This window comes from Halichoerus grypus, chromosome 4 (genome assembly GCF_964656455.1).
Source record: "Halichoerus grypus chromosome 4, mHalGry1.hap1.1, whole genome shotgun sequence".
Classification (NCBI taxonomy): domain Eukaryota; kingdom Metazoa; phylum Chordata; class Mammalia; order Carnivora; family Phocidae; genus Halichoerus; species Halichoerus grypus.
The window spans coordinates 52,162,188-52,180,944 of NC_135715.1; the positions used below are offsets into that span (position 1 = coordinate 52,162,188).

Here is an 18,757-nt window from a genome sequence, read left to right on the forward strand (position 1 = left end):
GTCACGTGCGTCCCGGGCCGCCCGCTGGGAGGAGGGGGCGGCGGGGGGGAGGGGCGGGAAGCGGGGAGGAAAAGGGGAGGGAGCCGGGGGCGGAGGAAGGAGCGAGGGGCGGATTCCGTGGCCGTGGGAGGCGGTGGCAGCGGCGGCGGGGAGCGGACCGCTCGGAGCTGGACCGAGGAGGAGGAGGAGGAGGAGGTGGAGGAGGAGGAAGGGACCGGCGCGGGGGCGGGAGAGCGCAGCGCGGCGGAAGCCGGAGACGGCGGGAGGGCCGGTGGCTGGCCCCGGGCAGGAGCCGGGGCGGCGGCGGCGGCGGCGGCCGAGAGGACCGCGGCGAGGGAAGCGCATCCAGCGGCCCCGGCGGCGGCGGCGGCGGCGGGGGCCCGGGTCCCCGCGCCCGGGCGGCCGGCGGGCGCGGGCGGCGCGATGGAGCCGCAGCACGTGCACCCCGCGCCCGGCGCCCGCAGCCCGGCCTGGGAGGAACCGGTGGGTACAGCGCCCGCGCCCACCCCCTCCCACTTCTCCTCTGCTCCCCCCCGCCCGGGCCGGGTTCCGTTCAGGAAATGGCCCGGGATGAGGTCCCCAGCTGCTTCCCAGCCGGGGCAGCGCTTCCTCCGCCGCCCGGGCTCCTCCTCGCGCGCCGCCCCGAGCGCCTTTGTCCGGCCAGCCGAGGCTCTCCCCGAGGGGCCGCTGGCGAACCGCTGACGACGGCCCTCGGAGGACCGTTTCCGTTGCTTCATCGACTCCTCAACTTTTGACTCGATTTTAGAGCACGGGGGGCAGGAGGAGGGAGAGGAGAACGCCAGACTGTGGGGGCAGCGTGCGGGCTCGGAGGAGACCGCTCTTCCCTCCTGAGACCGCGCCCTGGCCGTCACCTGGGCGCGCAGGTTCCGAAGGACCGCGGCGGGCGCCGGCTGCTCGCGGCTGGAAGCCTGGAGCCACGCCTCCTGCTAGCCGCTCCGGCCCTGGGGGTTCCAGGGTTCCAGGGTTGTGCCCGGGATGAAGCGGGAAGCTAACCTCGATCTCACTGCACATGCCGCCCAGAGGTTGGGTAATTTTAGGGACCGAGAGGGGCGTGTGCGGGTGTTTTGTGTGTGTGAGGATAAGGAGGAGGAGACCGGGGGGCTTTGGATTTGTTCCCTCAAACTCCTCCAACTTCCTTCTTTCTTTCAACTCAGACAGTCAGAACCATCTCACATCCCCCCAGGGATTCTACCCCGGAATCCCCGTCTCACTCAGAGCCCTGTAACCCTCTGTGGGCTGCCTTTTCCCTGGCATCGAATTTTGGCTCTCCACGCCCTGCCTCGATGTTTGCTCCTCCGTCTTGGTTGAAATTCTTGAACCTATCTGGAAACCCTCGTCTGAAATTTCTGGCCTCACCCGTGTTCTGTTCAACGTGTTCGGATGCTCTTTTCCCAGGGACTCTGCGTGTCTGCTCAGGCTGGCCCCCTGCCTGTTAAGAGCGTCTAGGTCAGGTGCCAGGCTTGGTTCTCCTTATTCTTTGCTAGTATGTACATTCTCAGCTCCTTTGCCCAAATACATTTCTCTGCCTCTTGTTTCCCGACCTTTCAGAGGTGTCCTTGGACTCTGATCCATCTGTATCTGCAGCTGTCTCTGCTTTTGTAAATTTGAACATGTTGTTAGGTTGCCCATCTGCTCATACTTCTTCTATTGTGGTTATCACTGGGGATTAAATTGTTCTTGAAACTAAAAATAACAATCCGGTTTTGAAGTTTAAATCAAAGATCATGGAGAACTAAATTCATTGACCTGTTTTTGTTACTTTTTTCTTTTAAACTTTCCTATATGAAGTCCCTTTTGAATTCAGATGCTTTAAGCCAACACCAATCGCAGTGAAAAATACCTTGTTATATGTATTTACTTTAGGGGACCGATGGCAGAACTACTTCATACCTAGGGAAATAGAGAAAAAGTTTAATGTTGCTTTACTTTAAGTGACAAAAATGAAAATGCTCCTTTATTTGCCTTTAAAACTAGAGCCCTAACAGAAATGTGTAAATGAACCGTGACACTTTACCCAGACTGCAGAACTCTCCTTTAAAAATTGAGTTTATTTTCTTTAAACACTGAAGGCCTTTTTATTCACTCAACAGATATTTTATCTGGCATCTGCTGTATTCCAGGATTGTTGTATATAGCAGTTAATACAGACACAAATCCTTACATCCTCACAGAGCATACATTCTTAACAGAATGTCTTGTTTCATATATGTTAGGAGTTGACATTCAGATAGTTAAAAAAAAAATCTTCAGAGAGCTCACGTATGTGGCACAAAGTGATACTTTGACAAAGTGATTTTATTTGAAAACCTGTGGTCATACGTGTATGACCACAAAGTCTAAGAATTCTCATTTAAATTCCTTAAAAAATAGTTACCCAAATTACTGAAAAGTGGCATATACAAGAAATGGGGAGATAAATTAGGGGGGAAAGAATGCTTAAATGTTAATTATTTCAGGGAGGAAATATCGGCTTAGTCTAAATATGTTTTGAAAGAACACAAAATTCATCAAAATCAGGGATTCTTGAACTTATCTTGGGTCAATGATCCCTTTAACAATCTAACCAAAGCTATGGAGTCTCTCCCCACAATGTATCTATGCAATATGTATATAAAAATAATAATAAAATTTCAGGTGAATCAGAATTCCTGAAGCCCAATCTGTGGACCCTCAAAGACCTTGGGCTAAGGAGCATCTGCTTTGACTAGGAGTCCATTTTGCAGTTATTGAAAATCTGCTGTCTGATTAATACTTTACTATAAAAGTATACTCATTAAAAATGTTTATAATAAGAATATTTAATATTGAGTAGGAAATAGTCACATTACACTGACCCTGAATTACTCCTTATTGCGTATAATAGCATACCTATAAGGATTTACTCTCCTTGTTCTTTTTTGATGAAACCTAAATCATGGTGATATGATTCTACATGGAACCATTCAGACAGAAGAGTAAACGTAATCTCAGGAATTGATGCTGAATAACAGTAAAGAGAACAGAACTTCTGGCTTGCAATATACCCATGTCAAACTGAGAGTCAGCTACTGGACTTCAAGACATTCTTTGTATTTGGAGATAAAATGAAGTTATTTAGTTAAGTGAGGGCATTTAAATAAACAGTTAGCCTTATCATTACTCCAGCTATGGCATCAGGCCTAAAAGAAGATAAATGTTAGCATTCACGTTTCTGTGTATTTTCTTTAATGCTAGCTTTGGAATGTAATCAAATCAGTGGAAATAGAGGCATTACCTAAATTTCTAATCAATATGAAAATATTTTGGTGGTGGGAGGGAAGATATTTAGGCAAACAACCCTTACTCATAGATGATATCCTGGGGTGGGGGTGGGGAGATGGATAGCTTGAATTCCAGCCCAAACTCAGAAATTGTGGGCATATTTACAAAGCAGACCTCAGACAGTGATACTAGTATACTAGGGTACATTTTACTTACTAAAATTTGTTTTTATTTCCATGTGATTTTTTTGTCTACTTGGCTCTGATGAAATGATTCAATAAACTAATGGAAAATTAGAAAGGGAAGAGTTTCAAAGGAAAAAGGGCCAGAATATAAATGAGAAGTTATAAGCATATTTGTGCATTAGGTCTAGATGACAAAAGGTTTTTGCCTTAGGTGCAGGGATAACCATAGGTACATGGAGTTGCTAGCATGATGAATCTAAAATCTTTTTTCACTCAGGTAACAACCAAGGAAATTTTAATGGAGTAAAGTTTTGAATGTTAAATTTCAAATATATAACAGATAGTATATTATGGAAGTAGTTATAAAGTTTGAATGAAAGCAGGCCTGTACTTATTCGCCTGCAGTGTTCTTTGCATGGTTGCCATTGATTAGGAGTATGAGTCCTAGAATGTTACTGTTTGAAAGTCCAACTTGGGTTCTTCAGTATATAAGTGTAGAGTTCTACATATTTGTGATATAGTGTTTAACATAAAAGCATAGACCATAAGGGATTTAAAAGTTGCAAATGGATATTAAACCTCTTTTGTTAAAGGTAATGGTCAATAATAAGAATATAATTTAAAATATCTATCAGTAAGAATATGCTAATATTCACAAAATTGGTATCACAATGAGAATTGGCTGTGATTTATACATCTTCAGTGTAATAATTTTTCTTTCTTTAAATGGGGCAGGAAGCCCTATAAAGTAGAAACCTGATTTAGTGGTAGCTTCTATTTCCATTTCATCCCGAAAGCAGTGACTACATGGCTTATGTCCAAGTTTTTAATAGTGTGTTTGTGATATGTTATGTGCCAAACAAAGATTTCAAAGTAACAATAATAAAAGAAATATGTAAGACACATCTAAGAAATTATTTGAAAATCTAAAAACACCACGTAAGGAAAAAGTCAAGGGAATCTTGTAAATCGAAGAAATAATGTAATATACCACATATTTGAAATTTGTTTCAGTTGCCGTTCTGAGCTACATTAAAATGGTTGAAAGTATGGAACTCTTGACATTGCTATTATATTTTTAAGGGAAGTGAAGTACCTTGCAGGTATACCGTTATCCAGATTGGGTATTCATTCTGGAAACTTCTAGTTTACGGATAAGAACTGAGAAGAATCTAATGGATCGGGTACCTTCCATTAGGGATTACTTGAAACAATCTCCTCAGAAGAGGTGATTGAAGAAAACAGGGTTTTCATGAACTGCCTTTTGTGGGAAATGAAGTGACATTCCTTCATTTGCCTACACACTATTTTCATTCTGAGTGTTCTATGTGCTAGGTAAACTGTAGAGCAGGGATAATTTATTTAGCATGAGTAGGCTAAGACTGGCTGTGCTTTCAAAGTCACAACCAAGTTTTAGAACTTGTTACAGGAGTCTTTGAAGAGCAGGTACAACTGAGGTTAAATTTTTATGGAGTAATAAATACCTTCACTTTGAGGCATTAATTGCCCAGCTCTTGCACATGAAACTCTTTTAGGGTATCTTTAAGCAATCAGTGTCTGCATCAGAATGAGAACTCTATTCAGCCCTCTTCAGATCACAGGATGGGCATGGGTGTTCAACAGTGCATTTCAGTTTAACCACTCCACCTGGACTTAGGAACATGGTACTATATAAAACTTGAAAGCCTAAAGTGTGAATACAAACATAATAATTGACAAACTAAATTTTGTTATGTGGTGTGCTAAAGTGAATAGAATATTAGCATAGTAATCATACAATTTTGACTTTGGTCCTAGCTCATGATTTTGGGTCTCACTTTCATTATAGGAGGAGTCTGAACTAGGTTTATTCTTTCAAAGTGCCCTTTGCTAGGTGTTCATGTCTATGCTGACAAACCATTGGACTCATCAGTGACCAAACAGGTTGGGCTAAAGGCCATTATTTTGATTATTTTTCTCTTAAAGAATTCCCTTCACAACAATATGTTCTGTGTAGATCTAGAATTACATATTTACAAAGCCATAACGGCTCTTAAAGTTTATTTTGCCCGGCTCCTTCCCTTCCTAAAGAAGACAGCAGAAGCTGGAGAAGTAGCTTCCATCAGTTTGTATTTCAAGGCAGCAATCTCCTGTCTCTGAAGATTCAAACCAGCACATTTTACATTTTAATCAGCAATGTGGATGTATAGAATTGGGATTGAATATTGTTTCTTATAACCCCTTAGAACTGTTAGTTTTGACAGAGCAATCAAATTATTGTTGAGAGTAAGATTGCAACTAAAAAGAAACAAAACAAAACTTCAATAGAATGCTAGTTTGGAGGACCCTTAAAGGTCATGTCAACTGAAAAAGTAGAAGGTCATAACTGAAAAAATACGAATGGGTACTGAAGGACATGAACACGCTGAAGAGATTCAGTGCTTTACTGAAGTGTGAAGAGTCCCTACAGCCTGGCGGGGACTTTCTGCCCTATTTAAAAATACAGCTAAGTTTAGAGTTCTCTGTGGATGACAAGAGGAATCTGTCATTTTAGTGTCTTCTCCCCCAAGCCCTCCCACACCAACAAAGGTTCTTTGACGCTGAGCGTGCACACCCGCCGCGAGGCTGCTATTCCCAAGTGCCCGCTTAGCCAGCTCGCTTGGGACGAGCTGTGAGCGGGTGGCGGCAGCCTGTTGATCCCATTTCCTCCGGCTCTGGTCCGGGTTAGGGAGTGGCTCTCCCAGGACCTCCAGTGTTTTCGTGCTCGGGCACTGGTGTTCACATGGTTTCAGTGCATTGTTTGCTTCCAGGCAGTCTCGGTTAGCGCTTCAGTTTAGACATTTATTTTGCATTCTGTGGTCTTGGGCTGCGTGTACTCTCTTGTTTCTGCGCTCTCTCCACGCCCTTCCCAGTTTCCTGTTAGCCAAAGGGATCGCTCTTTCTGAACGAAAAGTTCTCAGAGCGGAGTGGAACCTCCCGGAAAATGCTCTTCTCTTCCGTGTGCGCCGGATGGAGGTGGGGGTGGGCCAGGAACTAAACACCGCGGTCGGGAGAGCTGAAAGGACCCGAACCCCGAGGCAGAGGCGGGAGAGGTATGGTTCATCGGAGATGCGCTGAGGGGTCGTGAGACGGGGGACAAGGGGCAGCGCCCATCCATCTGGGGGGCGGAAGGGACTTTTATTCAGCGGGAACTGTGCGGCGAGGCCCAAGGCTCTGGAGAGATTCTAGGTCTAGGGGGTGGCAGGGTGTACCCAAGGGAGTCGGGAGGAAGCTCTAGGTTCCCTTTCTACTCCAGGGGCCGTTCTTGCCCCGGCTGCCCGTGAGCCGAGGGAGGGAGCATAGCCACTGCCCGGCTTGCGGGGCTGAGCTGTGGAGGTTTCCTGTCCCTCCCCCGCCCCCACTCCCGTCCATCCTGGGGACCCCAGGCCCCGGGGGAAGTGGTAGTTTGCCCCTGTCCCTCTGTCACTCCCATCCTCTCTACCCGTGCAGGTCGTATTCTGGGTCAGGAACCCTGTAACATCCCGAGGCTGGGTGCGCAGGGGTCCCAAGCGGGCCGGGGTCCGCGTCCCCTGTGCCCCACTGCGCTCGCCGCTCTGGCCGGAGCCGGGCGGAGGGGCCTGGAGGGCCGCTGCTGGGAAGGGGTCTGATCCCGCGCTCCCCTTCCCCTGCGGGGGTGGCTGGGGGAGCTGAAGATGGCGGCTGCAGCCGGGCGCGGGGCTCTGGGCCCGGCTCGGACCGAGCGCACCCACTGACCGCCGCCGCCGCCCCCGCCGGGCGGTGCTGTGTCCCCGCAGGAGTCGGAGAGGATGGCCGGGGCCGGCGGCCAGCACCACCCTCCGGGCGCCGCGGGAGGAGCGGCCGCCGCGGCCAGCGCCGCGGTCACTCCCGGCGCTGCCTCGGCGGGGCCCGGAGACGATTCCTCTGACAGCGAAGCGGAGCAAGAGGGACCCCAGAAACTGATCCGCAAAGTGTCCACCTCGGGGCAGATCCGGACCAAGGTGAGGCGGGCCTAAGGGCAGCGTGGAAGGCGGGCGGCTTCGGGGCGGGGAAGAGGAGCGAGGGCGCCTGAGGCGCTCGGAGCGCGCCGGCGATCCCGGGAACGTGGAGCACAAGGTGAGGGCGGGGCCTGGCCCGGGGGCGGGGCCGGCGGTGCTGGACCGCTGCGCGGCAGGAAGGGATTCCCGGCCCGGCGCGGGAGGCGGTCAGGGTGGGCTCCCGGGGAGCTCGGCGGCCGACTTGGAGGAGAAGGAAACCAGCGGCTCGGCGGGAGCGTGGGAAAATGCTGAAGCGCTCTTGAGAGTTCCCACTCAGGGAACTTAGAAGGACTGTTTTATTTTTTTGTCCTCCCTGCGTGCAGTGGTTGGGTGGAGTATGTGCCTTGCGCAGAGAGCCGAGTGCAGGCCGACCAGCCAAAGATGCAAGAAGCCCCCCACCTTCCCTTCCCGCGGGCAGCAGCTGTCTCCTCCCCAGGACCACTCCAAAAGGGTGGGTAGGGAGGTGACAGCAAACAGCCCCCTTACCTCCCGCAGAAGCCAAGGCGCGACGCCTGTGTAAATGATGCTGGCGGTTAAACATACCCTGCGAGACACATCAGCAAGCCGGGCTATTGAGTCGTGGGTTCCTGCTGAGTGCAGGGTTCAGATCTTACCAGCCATGGTTATCTTAATGAAGATTAACCTCTTTGTGTTATATGGACATTAGCAAGCTGTGTTACTCTTATTTATGTAGCAGGTGCTTTTGACCCCTGAGGGCTCAAAGTTGAGAGTTTTAAATAGATCTTGAGCATATACATAGGAAATGCTTACCACACTGAAGGATTATTCATATTTTTCAGTTTTCATCATACTTTAAAAATCATCATACTTTAAAAGTCTGTTATCACTGGGGTACTTTAACGAGTTATTTGAAGAGAACCAATGAAATTATTTGGTTTGTGTGCTCTCTTTAAAAATAAATTTGCAAAAGTTAATTCTGTAGTTAGTTTTATGAGAATTTGTGTTTTAAGGTCAGTGGACTCCTATATGAGAGTAGAACTTTTATTATATGTTTATGAAATCATGCTTTTATTAGCCTGCCTCCTTATTTTCTAAAATAAATACATGTAAGCACACGCAAGTGTTAACAAGATGCACTTAGCAAAGAGTCAAAGATTGCTTCGGTCATTTTTTTTTTTTTAACTGCCCATCCTGTAACTCATTTTAATAGTGACATTTCTTCATTTAATAGAATCTATGATAACTTAAGGATATGGGTTTAATATATTTTTAGAGGATAACGGCTAAACAAGATAGGGACTTTTTTTTTTTAATTTTTTTATTGTTATGTTAATCCCCATACATTACATCATTAGTTTTAGATATAGTGTTCCATGATTCATTGTTTGTGCATAACACCCAGTGCTCCATGCAGAACGTGCCCTCCTCAATACCCATCACCAGGCTAACCCATCCTCCCACCCCCCTCCCCTCTAGAACCCTCAGTTTGTTTTTCAGAGTCCATCGTCTCTCATGGTTCGTCTCCCCCTCCGATTTCCCCCCCTTCGTTCTTCCCCTCCTTCTACATTCTTCTTCTTCTTTTTTTCTTTCTTAACATATATTGCATTATTTGTTTCAGAGGTACAGATCTGAGATTCAACAGTCTTGCACAATTCACAGCGCTTACCAGAGCACATACCCTCCCCAGTGTCCATCACCCAGTCACCCCATCCCTCCCACCCCACCCCCCACTCCAACAACCCTCAATTTGTTTCCTGAGATTAAGAATTCCTCATATCAGTGAGGTCATATGATACATGTCTTTCTCTGTTTGACTTATTTCGCTCAGCATAATACCCTCCAGTTCCATCCACGTCGTTGCAAATGGCAAGATCTCATTCCTTTTGATGGCTGCATAATATTCCATTGTATATATATACCACATCTTCTTTATCCATTCATCTGTTGATGGACATCTTGGCTCTTTCCATAGTTTGGCCACTGTGGACATTGCTGCTATAAACATCGGGGTGCACGTAGCCTTTCGGGTCCCTACTTTTGTATCTTTGGGGTAAATACCCAGTAGTGCAATTGCTGGATCATATGGTAGCTCTATTTTAAACTTTTTGAGGAACCTCCATACTGTTTTCCAGAGTGGCTGCACCAGCTTGCATTCAAGATAGGGACTTTCTAACAGTGCCTTTAACATTTGAAATCTTAATTTTAAAAAAGTTTATAAAACTGTGTTACTAATGGGCAAAATGGCAAGTTTAAAAAATGGCATATTTTATAGATTCTTATGAAATGGTTAAGATTCCATGCAAACATACCAGAATTTACCAGTACATTTATACTGCTTGAAAGAAAATTTAGAGATGGCTCTAATTTGAGTTAAGTTAAACAACAAATTTGGGGGTGGGTACAATTAAAATTTGTAGGTCTCAGGAATTCATGGTAATAGCTAAGTTCATATTCTTTAAATTTTGTATTATCTATGGTTTGGGGTAAAGCATGTTTTTGAGACAAGAATAAATTCAAAAAGCACATTTATTATTGGTTTTCCATTTAACTTTCTAATAAAAATATTTAGTGCATGATTTTTTCCATGATTAGAGAGTGATCGTTAAATGAAATATTTCTTAAATTTCCCAAGATGTATTGAATTTCAGAAATTCTGCATTTTATACTAACTCATACAAATGTTTACAAGTTCATCAGCATTTTCATATACGAACACGTGAGATCCAGGCCTAAAACTCCTGAGACTGCTGAGCCTCAAACTCTCCGCCTGCCCCCCCACCTCAATCCAGACTGTTCATATATGCTACAGATTTCATCAGTTGTATCTTTTTATCACATACACTGATTCTCAGGGAAGAGAGCTAGGGTAGGAAGGGGATTCATAAAGTGAGAACTGCTAAATTTGATCCAGGGAAGAGTTAAGGGAAAAGATCTTTTAGAAAAAGACTATACTTGCTTGATCATCTCCACAGATAGGCAAGATGGGAGAGTCTGGAGGAGAACAAGGCCAGGACAAGCCCAAGGCCTAGTGGTTTTTGAGACAGAAAGCAGTTCTGCGGCGCTTGGGTGGCTCAGTTGGTTAAGCCTCTGGCTCTTGATTTCGGCTCAGGTTGTGATCTCAGGTCATGATCTCAGGGTCATGAGATCGAGCCCTGTGTTGGGCTCAGCACTCAGCATGGAGTCTGCTTGAGATTCTGTCTCTCCCTCTCCCTCTGCTCCTCCTCTGCTCATGCTCTCTCTCTCTCTCTCAAAATAAATAAATAAATCTTAAAAAAAGAAATCAAAATATTTCTTAAATGAATAACTTAAATGAATAATCTATATATTATACACTTATATGTAACGCTTCATATATATGGATATTATTATGAAAACATGGTACTTACTTTAGTTTCCTTTAAGAGCCTTATGGTTATGAAGTTGTTTGGTGAGTTTAGGTTTGGGGTAAAAAAGGCCACCAAAGTAATGACCTTATTTAAAATGTTCTTTGTTGTAAATACTGGTTAATGTTTTAAATAATTTGAATAATCTCAAATTAATTGTGGCATTTGGAAAGTATCCGGGTTTTTTCTTACTTGAAATAAGAATGCATGCATATAAAAGGATATTCAAGAGTGTGAGAGGATATTCAGTGATGGGAGGGTATTCAGTGAAAAGTAATCTCCCTCTCACTCCAGACTTTCTAATCTTCATCACAGAGGCAACTGTTGACATATTTCTTGGTATGCTTCCAGAAAATGTCTATGAACATACATATGTTTCTTTAAAAAGTACAAATGGGAACATTCTGTACACAATGCTGTGTCTTGTTTGGAGTTCGAATACGATCATTTCCCTAATGGCGTGTGCACATCTACCTCATTCTTTTTAATGGTGGGAAAGTATTCCATTATGTTAGGTTGAACTAAATGAATTTGCTAGGTCAGTAGGTCAAAAATGGTCAAGGGTAGGTCAAAAATGATCAAGGGCCTGGGAGGTCCGGGAAATGGGAAGATGTTAGTGAAAGGGTACAAACTTTCAGTTATAGAATGAATAAGTTCTGGGAATCTAATGTGCAGCATAGTGACTATAGTTAATAATCCTATATTGTACCCTTGAAATTTGCTGAGAATATATCTTCAGCATTCTTACTTTTTATTTTATTTTATTTATTTAGTTTATTTTTTATTTTTATTTGAGACAGAGAGAAAGAGAGAGCACAAGCAGAAGGAGAGCCAGGCAGAGGGAGAAGTAGGCTCCTCGCTGAGCAAGGAGCCCCATGCGGGACTCGATCCCAGAACTCTGGGATCATGACCTGAGTTGAAGGCAGCCGCTTAACAGACTGAGCCACCCAGGCGTCCCAGCATTCTCACTTTTTAAAAAAGATTTTATTTATTTATTTGAGAGAGAGAGCAGGGGGAGGGGCAGAGGGAGAAAGAGAGAGCTTCTCAAGCAGACTTCCCCCTGAGCGCAGAGCTTGACTTGGGGCTTGATATCATGACCCTGAGATCATGACCGGAGCCAAAATCAAGAGTCAGATGCTCAACTGACGAGCCACCCAGGCATCCCTAGATTTTAAGCATCCTTAAACACAAGCACACACACACATTAATTATGTGAGGTGCTGGTTATGTTAATTAACCTAATTGTGGCAATTATTTCACAATATGTATGTCTATCAAATTATCACGTTGTATACTTTATATATAATTTTGTTTGTCAGTTATATCTCAATAAAGCTGGAAAAAAATCGTTGAATGTGGGAAATTTCATTTGGTTCAGCCTAACATGATATATCATCATTTAATTACCCATTTCTCTACGGTAGGAAATATGGGTTATTTTAGGACAACACTAATCTCAGTTTTTTTTTTTTTTTTTTGCAGTGGATATGATGACTCTTAAAGTAAAAAATAAGACTGGCATGCTTTTAAAATTAGTGTGATTTAATAATAAAATTCTCCTGTACATTTTAGTACCCTCCTCACATCCCCATTTTGTATACTCTTTGTTCTCCTTTTCATTTTTTTCCTGTTTCTTTGTCCTTGCTTTGTACTATTTTTCTATCTCTCTGTTTTTCACTTTTTTTCCTTTCTCTGTGTCAGCTAAGTAGAATTTTGGGTAGTCTCAGCTAGCTAGCCAGGTGCTAAGCAGAAGATAATTTTATGGCTGCCTCTATTTCCCCAAAGGAAAAAAAAATCCCTTACTTAAAAAAGTGGAAATGGTGCTGATGTGAGAAAGCCAATGGGAGCTGTAATTCATCCCTTGTCTTCCTCTCTCCTTGTCCTTGGCTCTTATTCCTAATTCTTAGTTCTGTCTTAAGGAGAAGGTTGATTTTACATTCAGATTTACTGTTACAGAGAATTTCACAGGTATTTATTGAGAACGAGACATTCTGAAACAGCACTAATATAAACTCAGACCACCTTGGTTTTGAACATGAATGTGAAAGAAGCTTTGTTTGCTTTTTGTTGGCTGATGAATACTGTGGCCCATGAATACAGGGACTGGCTGGAGGAACCTCGGTTAGATTTGTAGACTAAGATTGTTCAACCATCGTAAGCCACATGGTATCAACAGGTGAACCATCTCAGTGACTTTTTCAGACAAAAAAAATGACTCATCTCGGCAAAGGTCTTAAAGCTTCATGTGTCAAAAATGTCTCCTAATTAGGTTTATTGTGCTCTCATTGATCTGGCATTTCTATGTCTTCTTACAGTTAATTCGGAATATTGATGGGTCTTTCTTTTTATGGGTCTTTAAATTTAGGTAAAACATACCTAACCCCTGAAAAGATATTCAGAACTTTGCAACATTATATCTGGATTAAGATATCTCTTTAAGCACATTAAGAAAATAGTCACCACAATCTTCAATTAGTACCTTGGTTTTACTTTAACATGAAGGATGTATAAATAAATTCTTGTACCTTTACGGTAGGGCAGTATATGGAAATAATTGATTTGTATTTTTCACTGCCTGATGAGATGCAGTTTGTGCAATTAAAACATTATCTTTCACCATAACTGTAGTTAGAGTAGTCTAGGGAAGACTTGCTCAGCATTTTTCAAATTGTAGGTGGCAGCCCCTTAGTGGGCCATGATGGTTTACATCTAACATTTGAAACAGAGACAGAATAGATTAGAAAATATTACTTAAAACTTTTAAGCACAGTTCTGAGTGGAATTGTTGGATTGGGTGATGATCCAAGTATGAGGAGAAACAGAAACATGGCTAGAAGACTGCTAAGAAATGAGAATAAAGTACTATCGACAGGTTTATTGTTCAGGAGCTCAATAGGATATGAGAAGCAAGTAGGAATTTTAACATTTTGCTAGGTGATGAGCAGGAAGATATTTGGAATAACAAGAATAATTAACATTCATCTAGGGCAGAGCTTGGTGAGTTTTTTCTGTAGAGGTTCAGATAGTAAAGTTTTAAGCATTGTGGACCATGAAGTCTGTGTCAAAATTACTCAACTCTACTGTTGTTCTGTGAAAGCAGCCGTAGACAATACTTAAATGAGTAAGTGGGGAGATAAAACTTGAAGGACACTGGAATTTGAATTTCATAGTTTTCAGGTATTCAGAAATATTCTTCATCTTCTTTTTTAAAAAAGCCATTTAAACATGTAAAAACCTTCTTAACTGATGGGCTGTACAAAATCAGGTGGCCAGAAGAAAATGGCCCATAGATTTGGCTGGTGGGCCATAGTTTTCTGACCCCTATTCTAGATGGTGGAAAATGGTACAGTTTGGTTTGCCAAGCACTGCAAAGTTAAGGTGCTGCTCGATGCCATCAGCATTTAAGGGACCAAATAAAGCTAGATTTCAATCCATTTAAAAATCTCATCTTTGTAGAACATTTTATTTTTAGCTTGGTTTGCGTCTTTGCTTCCATTTTAATGTGAACTAAATATAGACTGGAAAATCTGAGTCCTGGTACAGTAAGACATGGTATAACAGCTTTCTTTCCATTTTGATTACAAGTTAAACATGATATTCCATTATTAAAGATAAGAGACATAATAAATAATTTACTAAACCTTTACATATAACTTAAGATGCCTTATTTGAAAGTATCTAAATTTAGAAAGCTTTCGCTTAGTTTAAGGTTGCATGTTTGCTGTTGTGGTCGGAGTGACAAAAGGTTATATGACATGACCATTGTCAACCACCCAGGGCTCCTTTCTGTTTCCAGGGTACAGGGTTTCACTCATATGGGATTTGTTAGGCTTTACTTACTCAGGAAATGTGTTTATAAGCAAAGGTTTTAATTAAAGAGAGTTTGTTTTATATCTAAGAATAGACCTTTGAAAAAAGCCATAACATGTTAGTACATTATTTTCCCTTGGCAAATTTGTGTGGTTTTGCTGGGTATCGAGTATATTTCTCTGTGAATATTTAGTCACTTGAAACACATTTGTATTTTTGATTTGGTTAAGTGGTTTAAAATGGTCAATAATCATTATTGATAATAGCCTTAATTTAGGATTCAATTCACGTTGTTTCTGTTTTAGGTAGTCGTTTATTTTTTTTTTTTTCAAATGAACATGTATAGTAATAATTCCCTCCCCCTTGCTCTTTGTTATGAGGATATTTGGAAGACTATCAGGCTCTTGTTTTATACCAAAGAAATATGATTAACTTTATCATGTTTGGAGCTGGAATTTCTAACCTTCTCGCTGTGCCATTTGAATCCTACAACTTTTTCAGACCACCAGCATGTGATTTACTATAATAAATCTTTTTGTATAGGCTTGGGGCATTTATGTCAGAAATTTTAAAATTCCTCTCTACTTAGCATTTTGTTGTTTACAGAGCGGTTTTCGTAACTGAATACACATGAGCTAATTTAACAGTTGTGCGAAATTGCCTAAATTTTACAAATGATTAATCTGAGACTCAGTTTAATATCTGCTGAGTAAATGGCAGGCTGGAACTCAAAAGCAAGACTTCTAACTACTGTGCCATTATTCCCCGGCACAGTGGACCCAATGGTAGGTTCCAAATTCCTTTTTTTCAGGAGTTCCATAAGCCTCTTGGGTTTTGAAGCCTTACCTCTACAGGGCACAGACACAGACGGATGCAGGCAGTCTCCACTTCTCTCCCCTCCTCGCCCTTCCCCCCTCCCTCTCCTTCTCCAGTCCCTACCCCTTCCTCCTCCTTCCTGTCCTGCCCTTTATCAATTTGTTTAGTCTGTAAGTATATCTCTCACCAATGTTACGGATTTTATAACATCTTTTTGCATTTGAATCCCACGTTTTTAGTGACATGTTTAAGAGTGTGTGGTTGCAAAGTGAATTTCTGAATAAAAATTTTCAGCTGAAATTTCTCCTGATTTTAATTACTGTTAGCAAAATCACGGAATCACTTTGAAAAACATCTTTAGAAGGACTAATTTAGAAGAAATCCTTTTAGGTAGCTAACTCTACAAATAGGTTTTCAAAGAAAACTGTTAGTTTCACTTCCATAAGGTAAGATGCTATTTTTAAAAGGTCATGATATAGCGTTAAAAAGAATTATATAAGGTAATTTTCCATGTGGCCTATTAAAACATAGTTGAGGAAAAGTTTGCGTAAAATTTATTTTTAACTAGTTAAGGGATGGAAATGACATTTGGGGTGCCATTTTCTCTATCTATTTTATTTAAATCAGAAATTTTGCCGGGCTGTACCTGAGCACGCATACTGTTTTGACTTGGATTGTTTGTACAAACTCATATAGTACTTTAAAATTATAACGGGGGTGCCTGGGTGGCTCAGTCAGTTAAGCGACCGACTCAGGTCATGGTCTCAGGGTCATGAGATTGAGCCCCACTTTGGGCTCAGCCCTGAGTGTGGAGCCTGCTTAAGATTCTCTCTCTCCCTCTCCCCCCTGCCACGTTCTTGCTCTCTATCTAAAAAAAAATTATAACATTAAAATAATGTTATAATATAATGTTAGATATCATTAATATATAATAAATATAAATTTTATATATGCTTACATATATAAATACATGTAATGTGTGTTATATATGGTATATGAACATAATATATAATTATAATATAATATTCTATGAATTTGTTATATACATGTTACATATATGAACATATCTCTGTAGTTTGTGAAGCAGAATGGTAAAATGAGCAGCCCTGAATCCAGTGTAGGAACTAGAATACTTCCAGTACCATACATCTACCTGTGTGCTCCTTCTCTTTTTTACTCCTTTGTTGCCCCTCAATTCATTCAAAAAGCTATTTATGGTGTTCCAAGCACCCTCATATGTGCCAGGGATTGAGCAATAAACAAAATAGACAAAAACCTCTGCCTTCATGGAGGTCACATTTTAATGCAGGGAGAAGTTAAGAACTCATAAATATGTAAAATGTGTAGCATAATAGAAGGTGAGAAGTGCTGTAGAGAAAAAACATGAGTGGTGGTTGGGTAGGAAGGGGAAAGGTCTTCCTGAGAAGGTGACATCTGAGCAAAGATCTTGAGGGAATGAACCACGGACTTCTGAGGGAAAAGCAAAGTAGGCAGAAGGAACAGCAGATGCAAAAATCAACAGGCAGAAGCTGTGATAAGGAGGGGGATCAGTGGGACTGAAGTTGGGGGTGGTGGGAGTCAGGGGGAAGCAGGTAGAAAGTTGGAAGTAGGTTAACAGCGTCAAAAATAAGGTGGTACTATAGAGAAGAGTTCTTAGCCTGGGGTTCATGCATTCCTTAGCATGGATGCGCTTTGGAGGGATCACCAAATTTTATATCTGTGTGTACATCCCTCAGAAGACTAAAACCATTGATTTGTAAAGGGGAATTGCAGGACGGACAATAAATGATAGGTGAAAAAAATACACACATACTATAACCAACTGTTGTCATGGTCATTTGGAGAAATGCTAAAATGGAGGGTGGGTTCAATGAAATGAATCGTGTTCAGCGGCATAGAATAGCAAGGTTCCTTTCGGGAGTTAGTAGTGTTGGGTTTGCATCTCGGCTCTTTTGGGTACTATTAGGTGACCTTAGCCAAGTTACTTAATGTGACAGAGAATGCTGTGCTCATCAGTTTCTGTTTCTTCTGTTCTTCCTGGCCCACCCTTGGATTTCATTCCCCCCTTGCAGATAGGTGGGGTTATGTAACTGAGTTCAGGCCAGGGGAATTTGGGTAGGAGTGATGTTTGTCGTTTGGCTTCTAAAGCCTTTTATGGGACTCTGTGTTTTGTCTCTTCTCTCACCTGCCACCTAGATGTAGATTATCTAGTGAGAGGAGCTTGGATCCTTGAATGACTTCATGGAGCAGAGCCTCCTGCCCCTAAACCTCACTGGTCACACTGGATTGCGACACTAGAAGGAAATAGACCTTTATTGTGTTAAGCCTCTGAGATTTGGACATTGTTTGCTGTATCAGTTAGCATACTGTGACCAATACACTTCACTTCTGTGAACGCCAGCTTTCTCATTTGCAAAATGGATATAGTGATTTCTGCCTCATAGGGTAGGTAAGTAATGAATGATAAAGAAATATACCATGTGCTTCTGTATCCTTGATTTTTATAATTATTTTTTTTTAAATTGGTATAAAATCTGGATAACTAAATTATTCACGATACATGTATTTTCTAAATACTTAATCAGTAGGGTATATAGACTACTGTTCTTTGTTGACTTTTTAAAAAACCTGGGGTGCCTGGGTGGCTCAGTCGTTAAGCGTCTGCCTTCGGCTCAGGTCATGATCCCAGCGTCCTGGGATCAAGCCCTGCATCGGGCTCCCTGCTCCTCAGGAAGCCGGCTTCTTCCTCTGCCTCTCCCACTCCCCCTGCTTGTGTTCTCTCTCTCGCTGTGTCTCTCTCTGTCAAATAAATAAATAAAATCTTTAAAAAAAATAAAAAATAAAAGACTTGATAAAATTATTATGGTTTTATAGACCATTATTTTGTCATTATTTTGTCATTAAAAATAAAATGTCTTTTCTACCATGAAGGGCCCTTTGGACATGTGAAAACTCACACTGCAAGAGCGATGAGGATAGGCTTATTCTACTTGATGATTTTAGCTAGGGTCAACCTTGTTTCTAGAGTAATGTATGTTACACGTGTCTTATGAAAGAATACTTTAATAGGAACGAGTGACCACTTTAGAGGTGGTAGTGGAAATAATTGGCCAGGTAGGTTTTTAGGTGCTTTTGTGGCCAAATCTACTTTACCCTGGAATAATCTTCCTGACATCTTCCCTGTCTCCTCAAGTCCTATTTACTCCTCAGTCCACACAATCTGGCTTTTGCCCCAACCACTTCATGAAAACGTCTTTTGCAAAGGTCACTACCACGTAAGTGCTAAAATCCGGTGGTCCCTTTTAGTTTTCACTCAGCTGTATTTCGT

At 42.4% G+C, this 18,757-nt stretch overlaps 1 protein-coding gene across 2 annotated transcripts in view; it reads left to right on the forward strand.

Annotated features, from left to right (window-relative positions):
• Positions 1 to 385: 385 nt before the first annotated feature.
• The window catches only part of DGKH (diacylglycerol kinase eta), a 179,739-nt gene continuing 161,367 nt past the window's right edge, over positions 386 to 18,757 (forward strand). The window contains exons 1-2 of one of the 2 annotated variants that reach the window (XM_078070315.1): positions 386 to 483; positions 7,220 to 7,423. In XM_078070315.1, the coding sequence (XP_077926441.1) occupies positions 424 to 483; positions 7,220 to 7,423 (264 nt within the window). In that variant the 5' untranslated portion in view covers positions 386 to 423. Of the gene's footprint in view, positions 484 to 5,803; positions 6,518 to 7,219; positions 7,424 to 18,757 lie in introns of those variants that run through there. The other variant, XM_036106980.2, reaches the window with a different exon arrangement.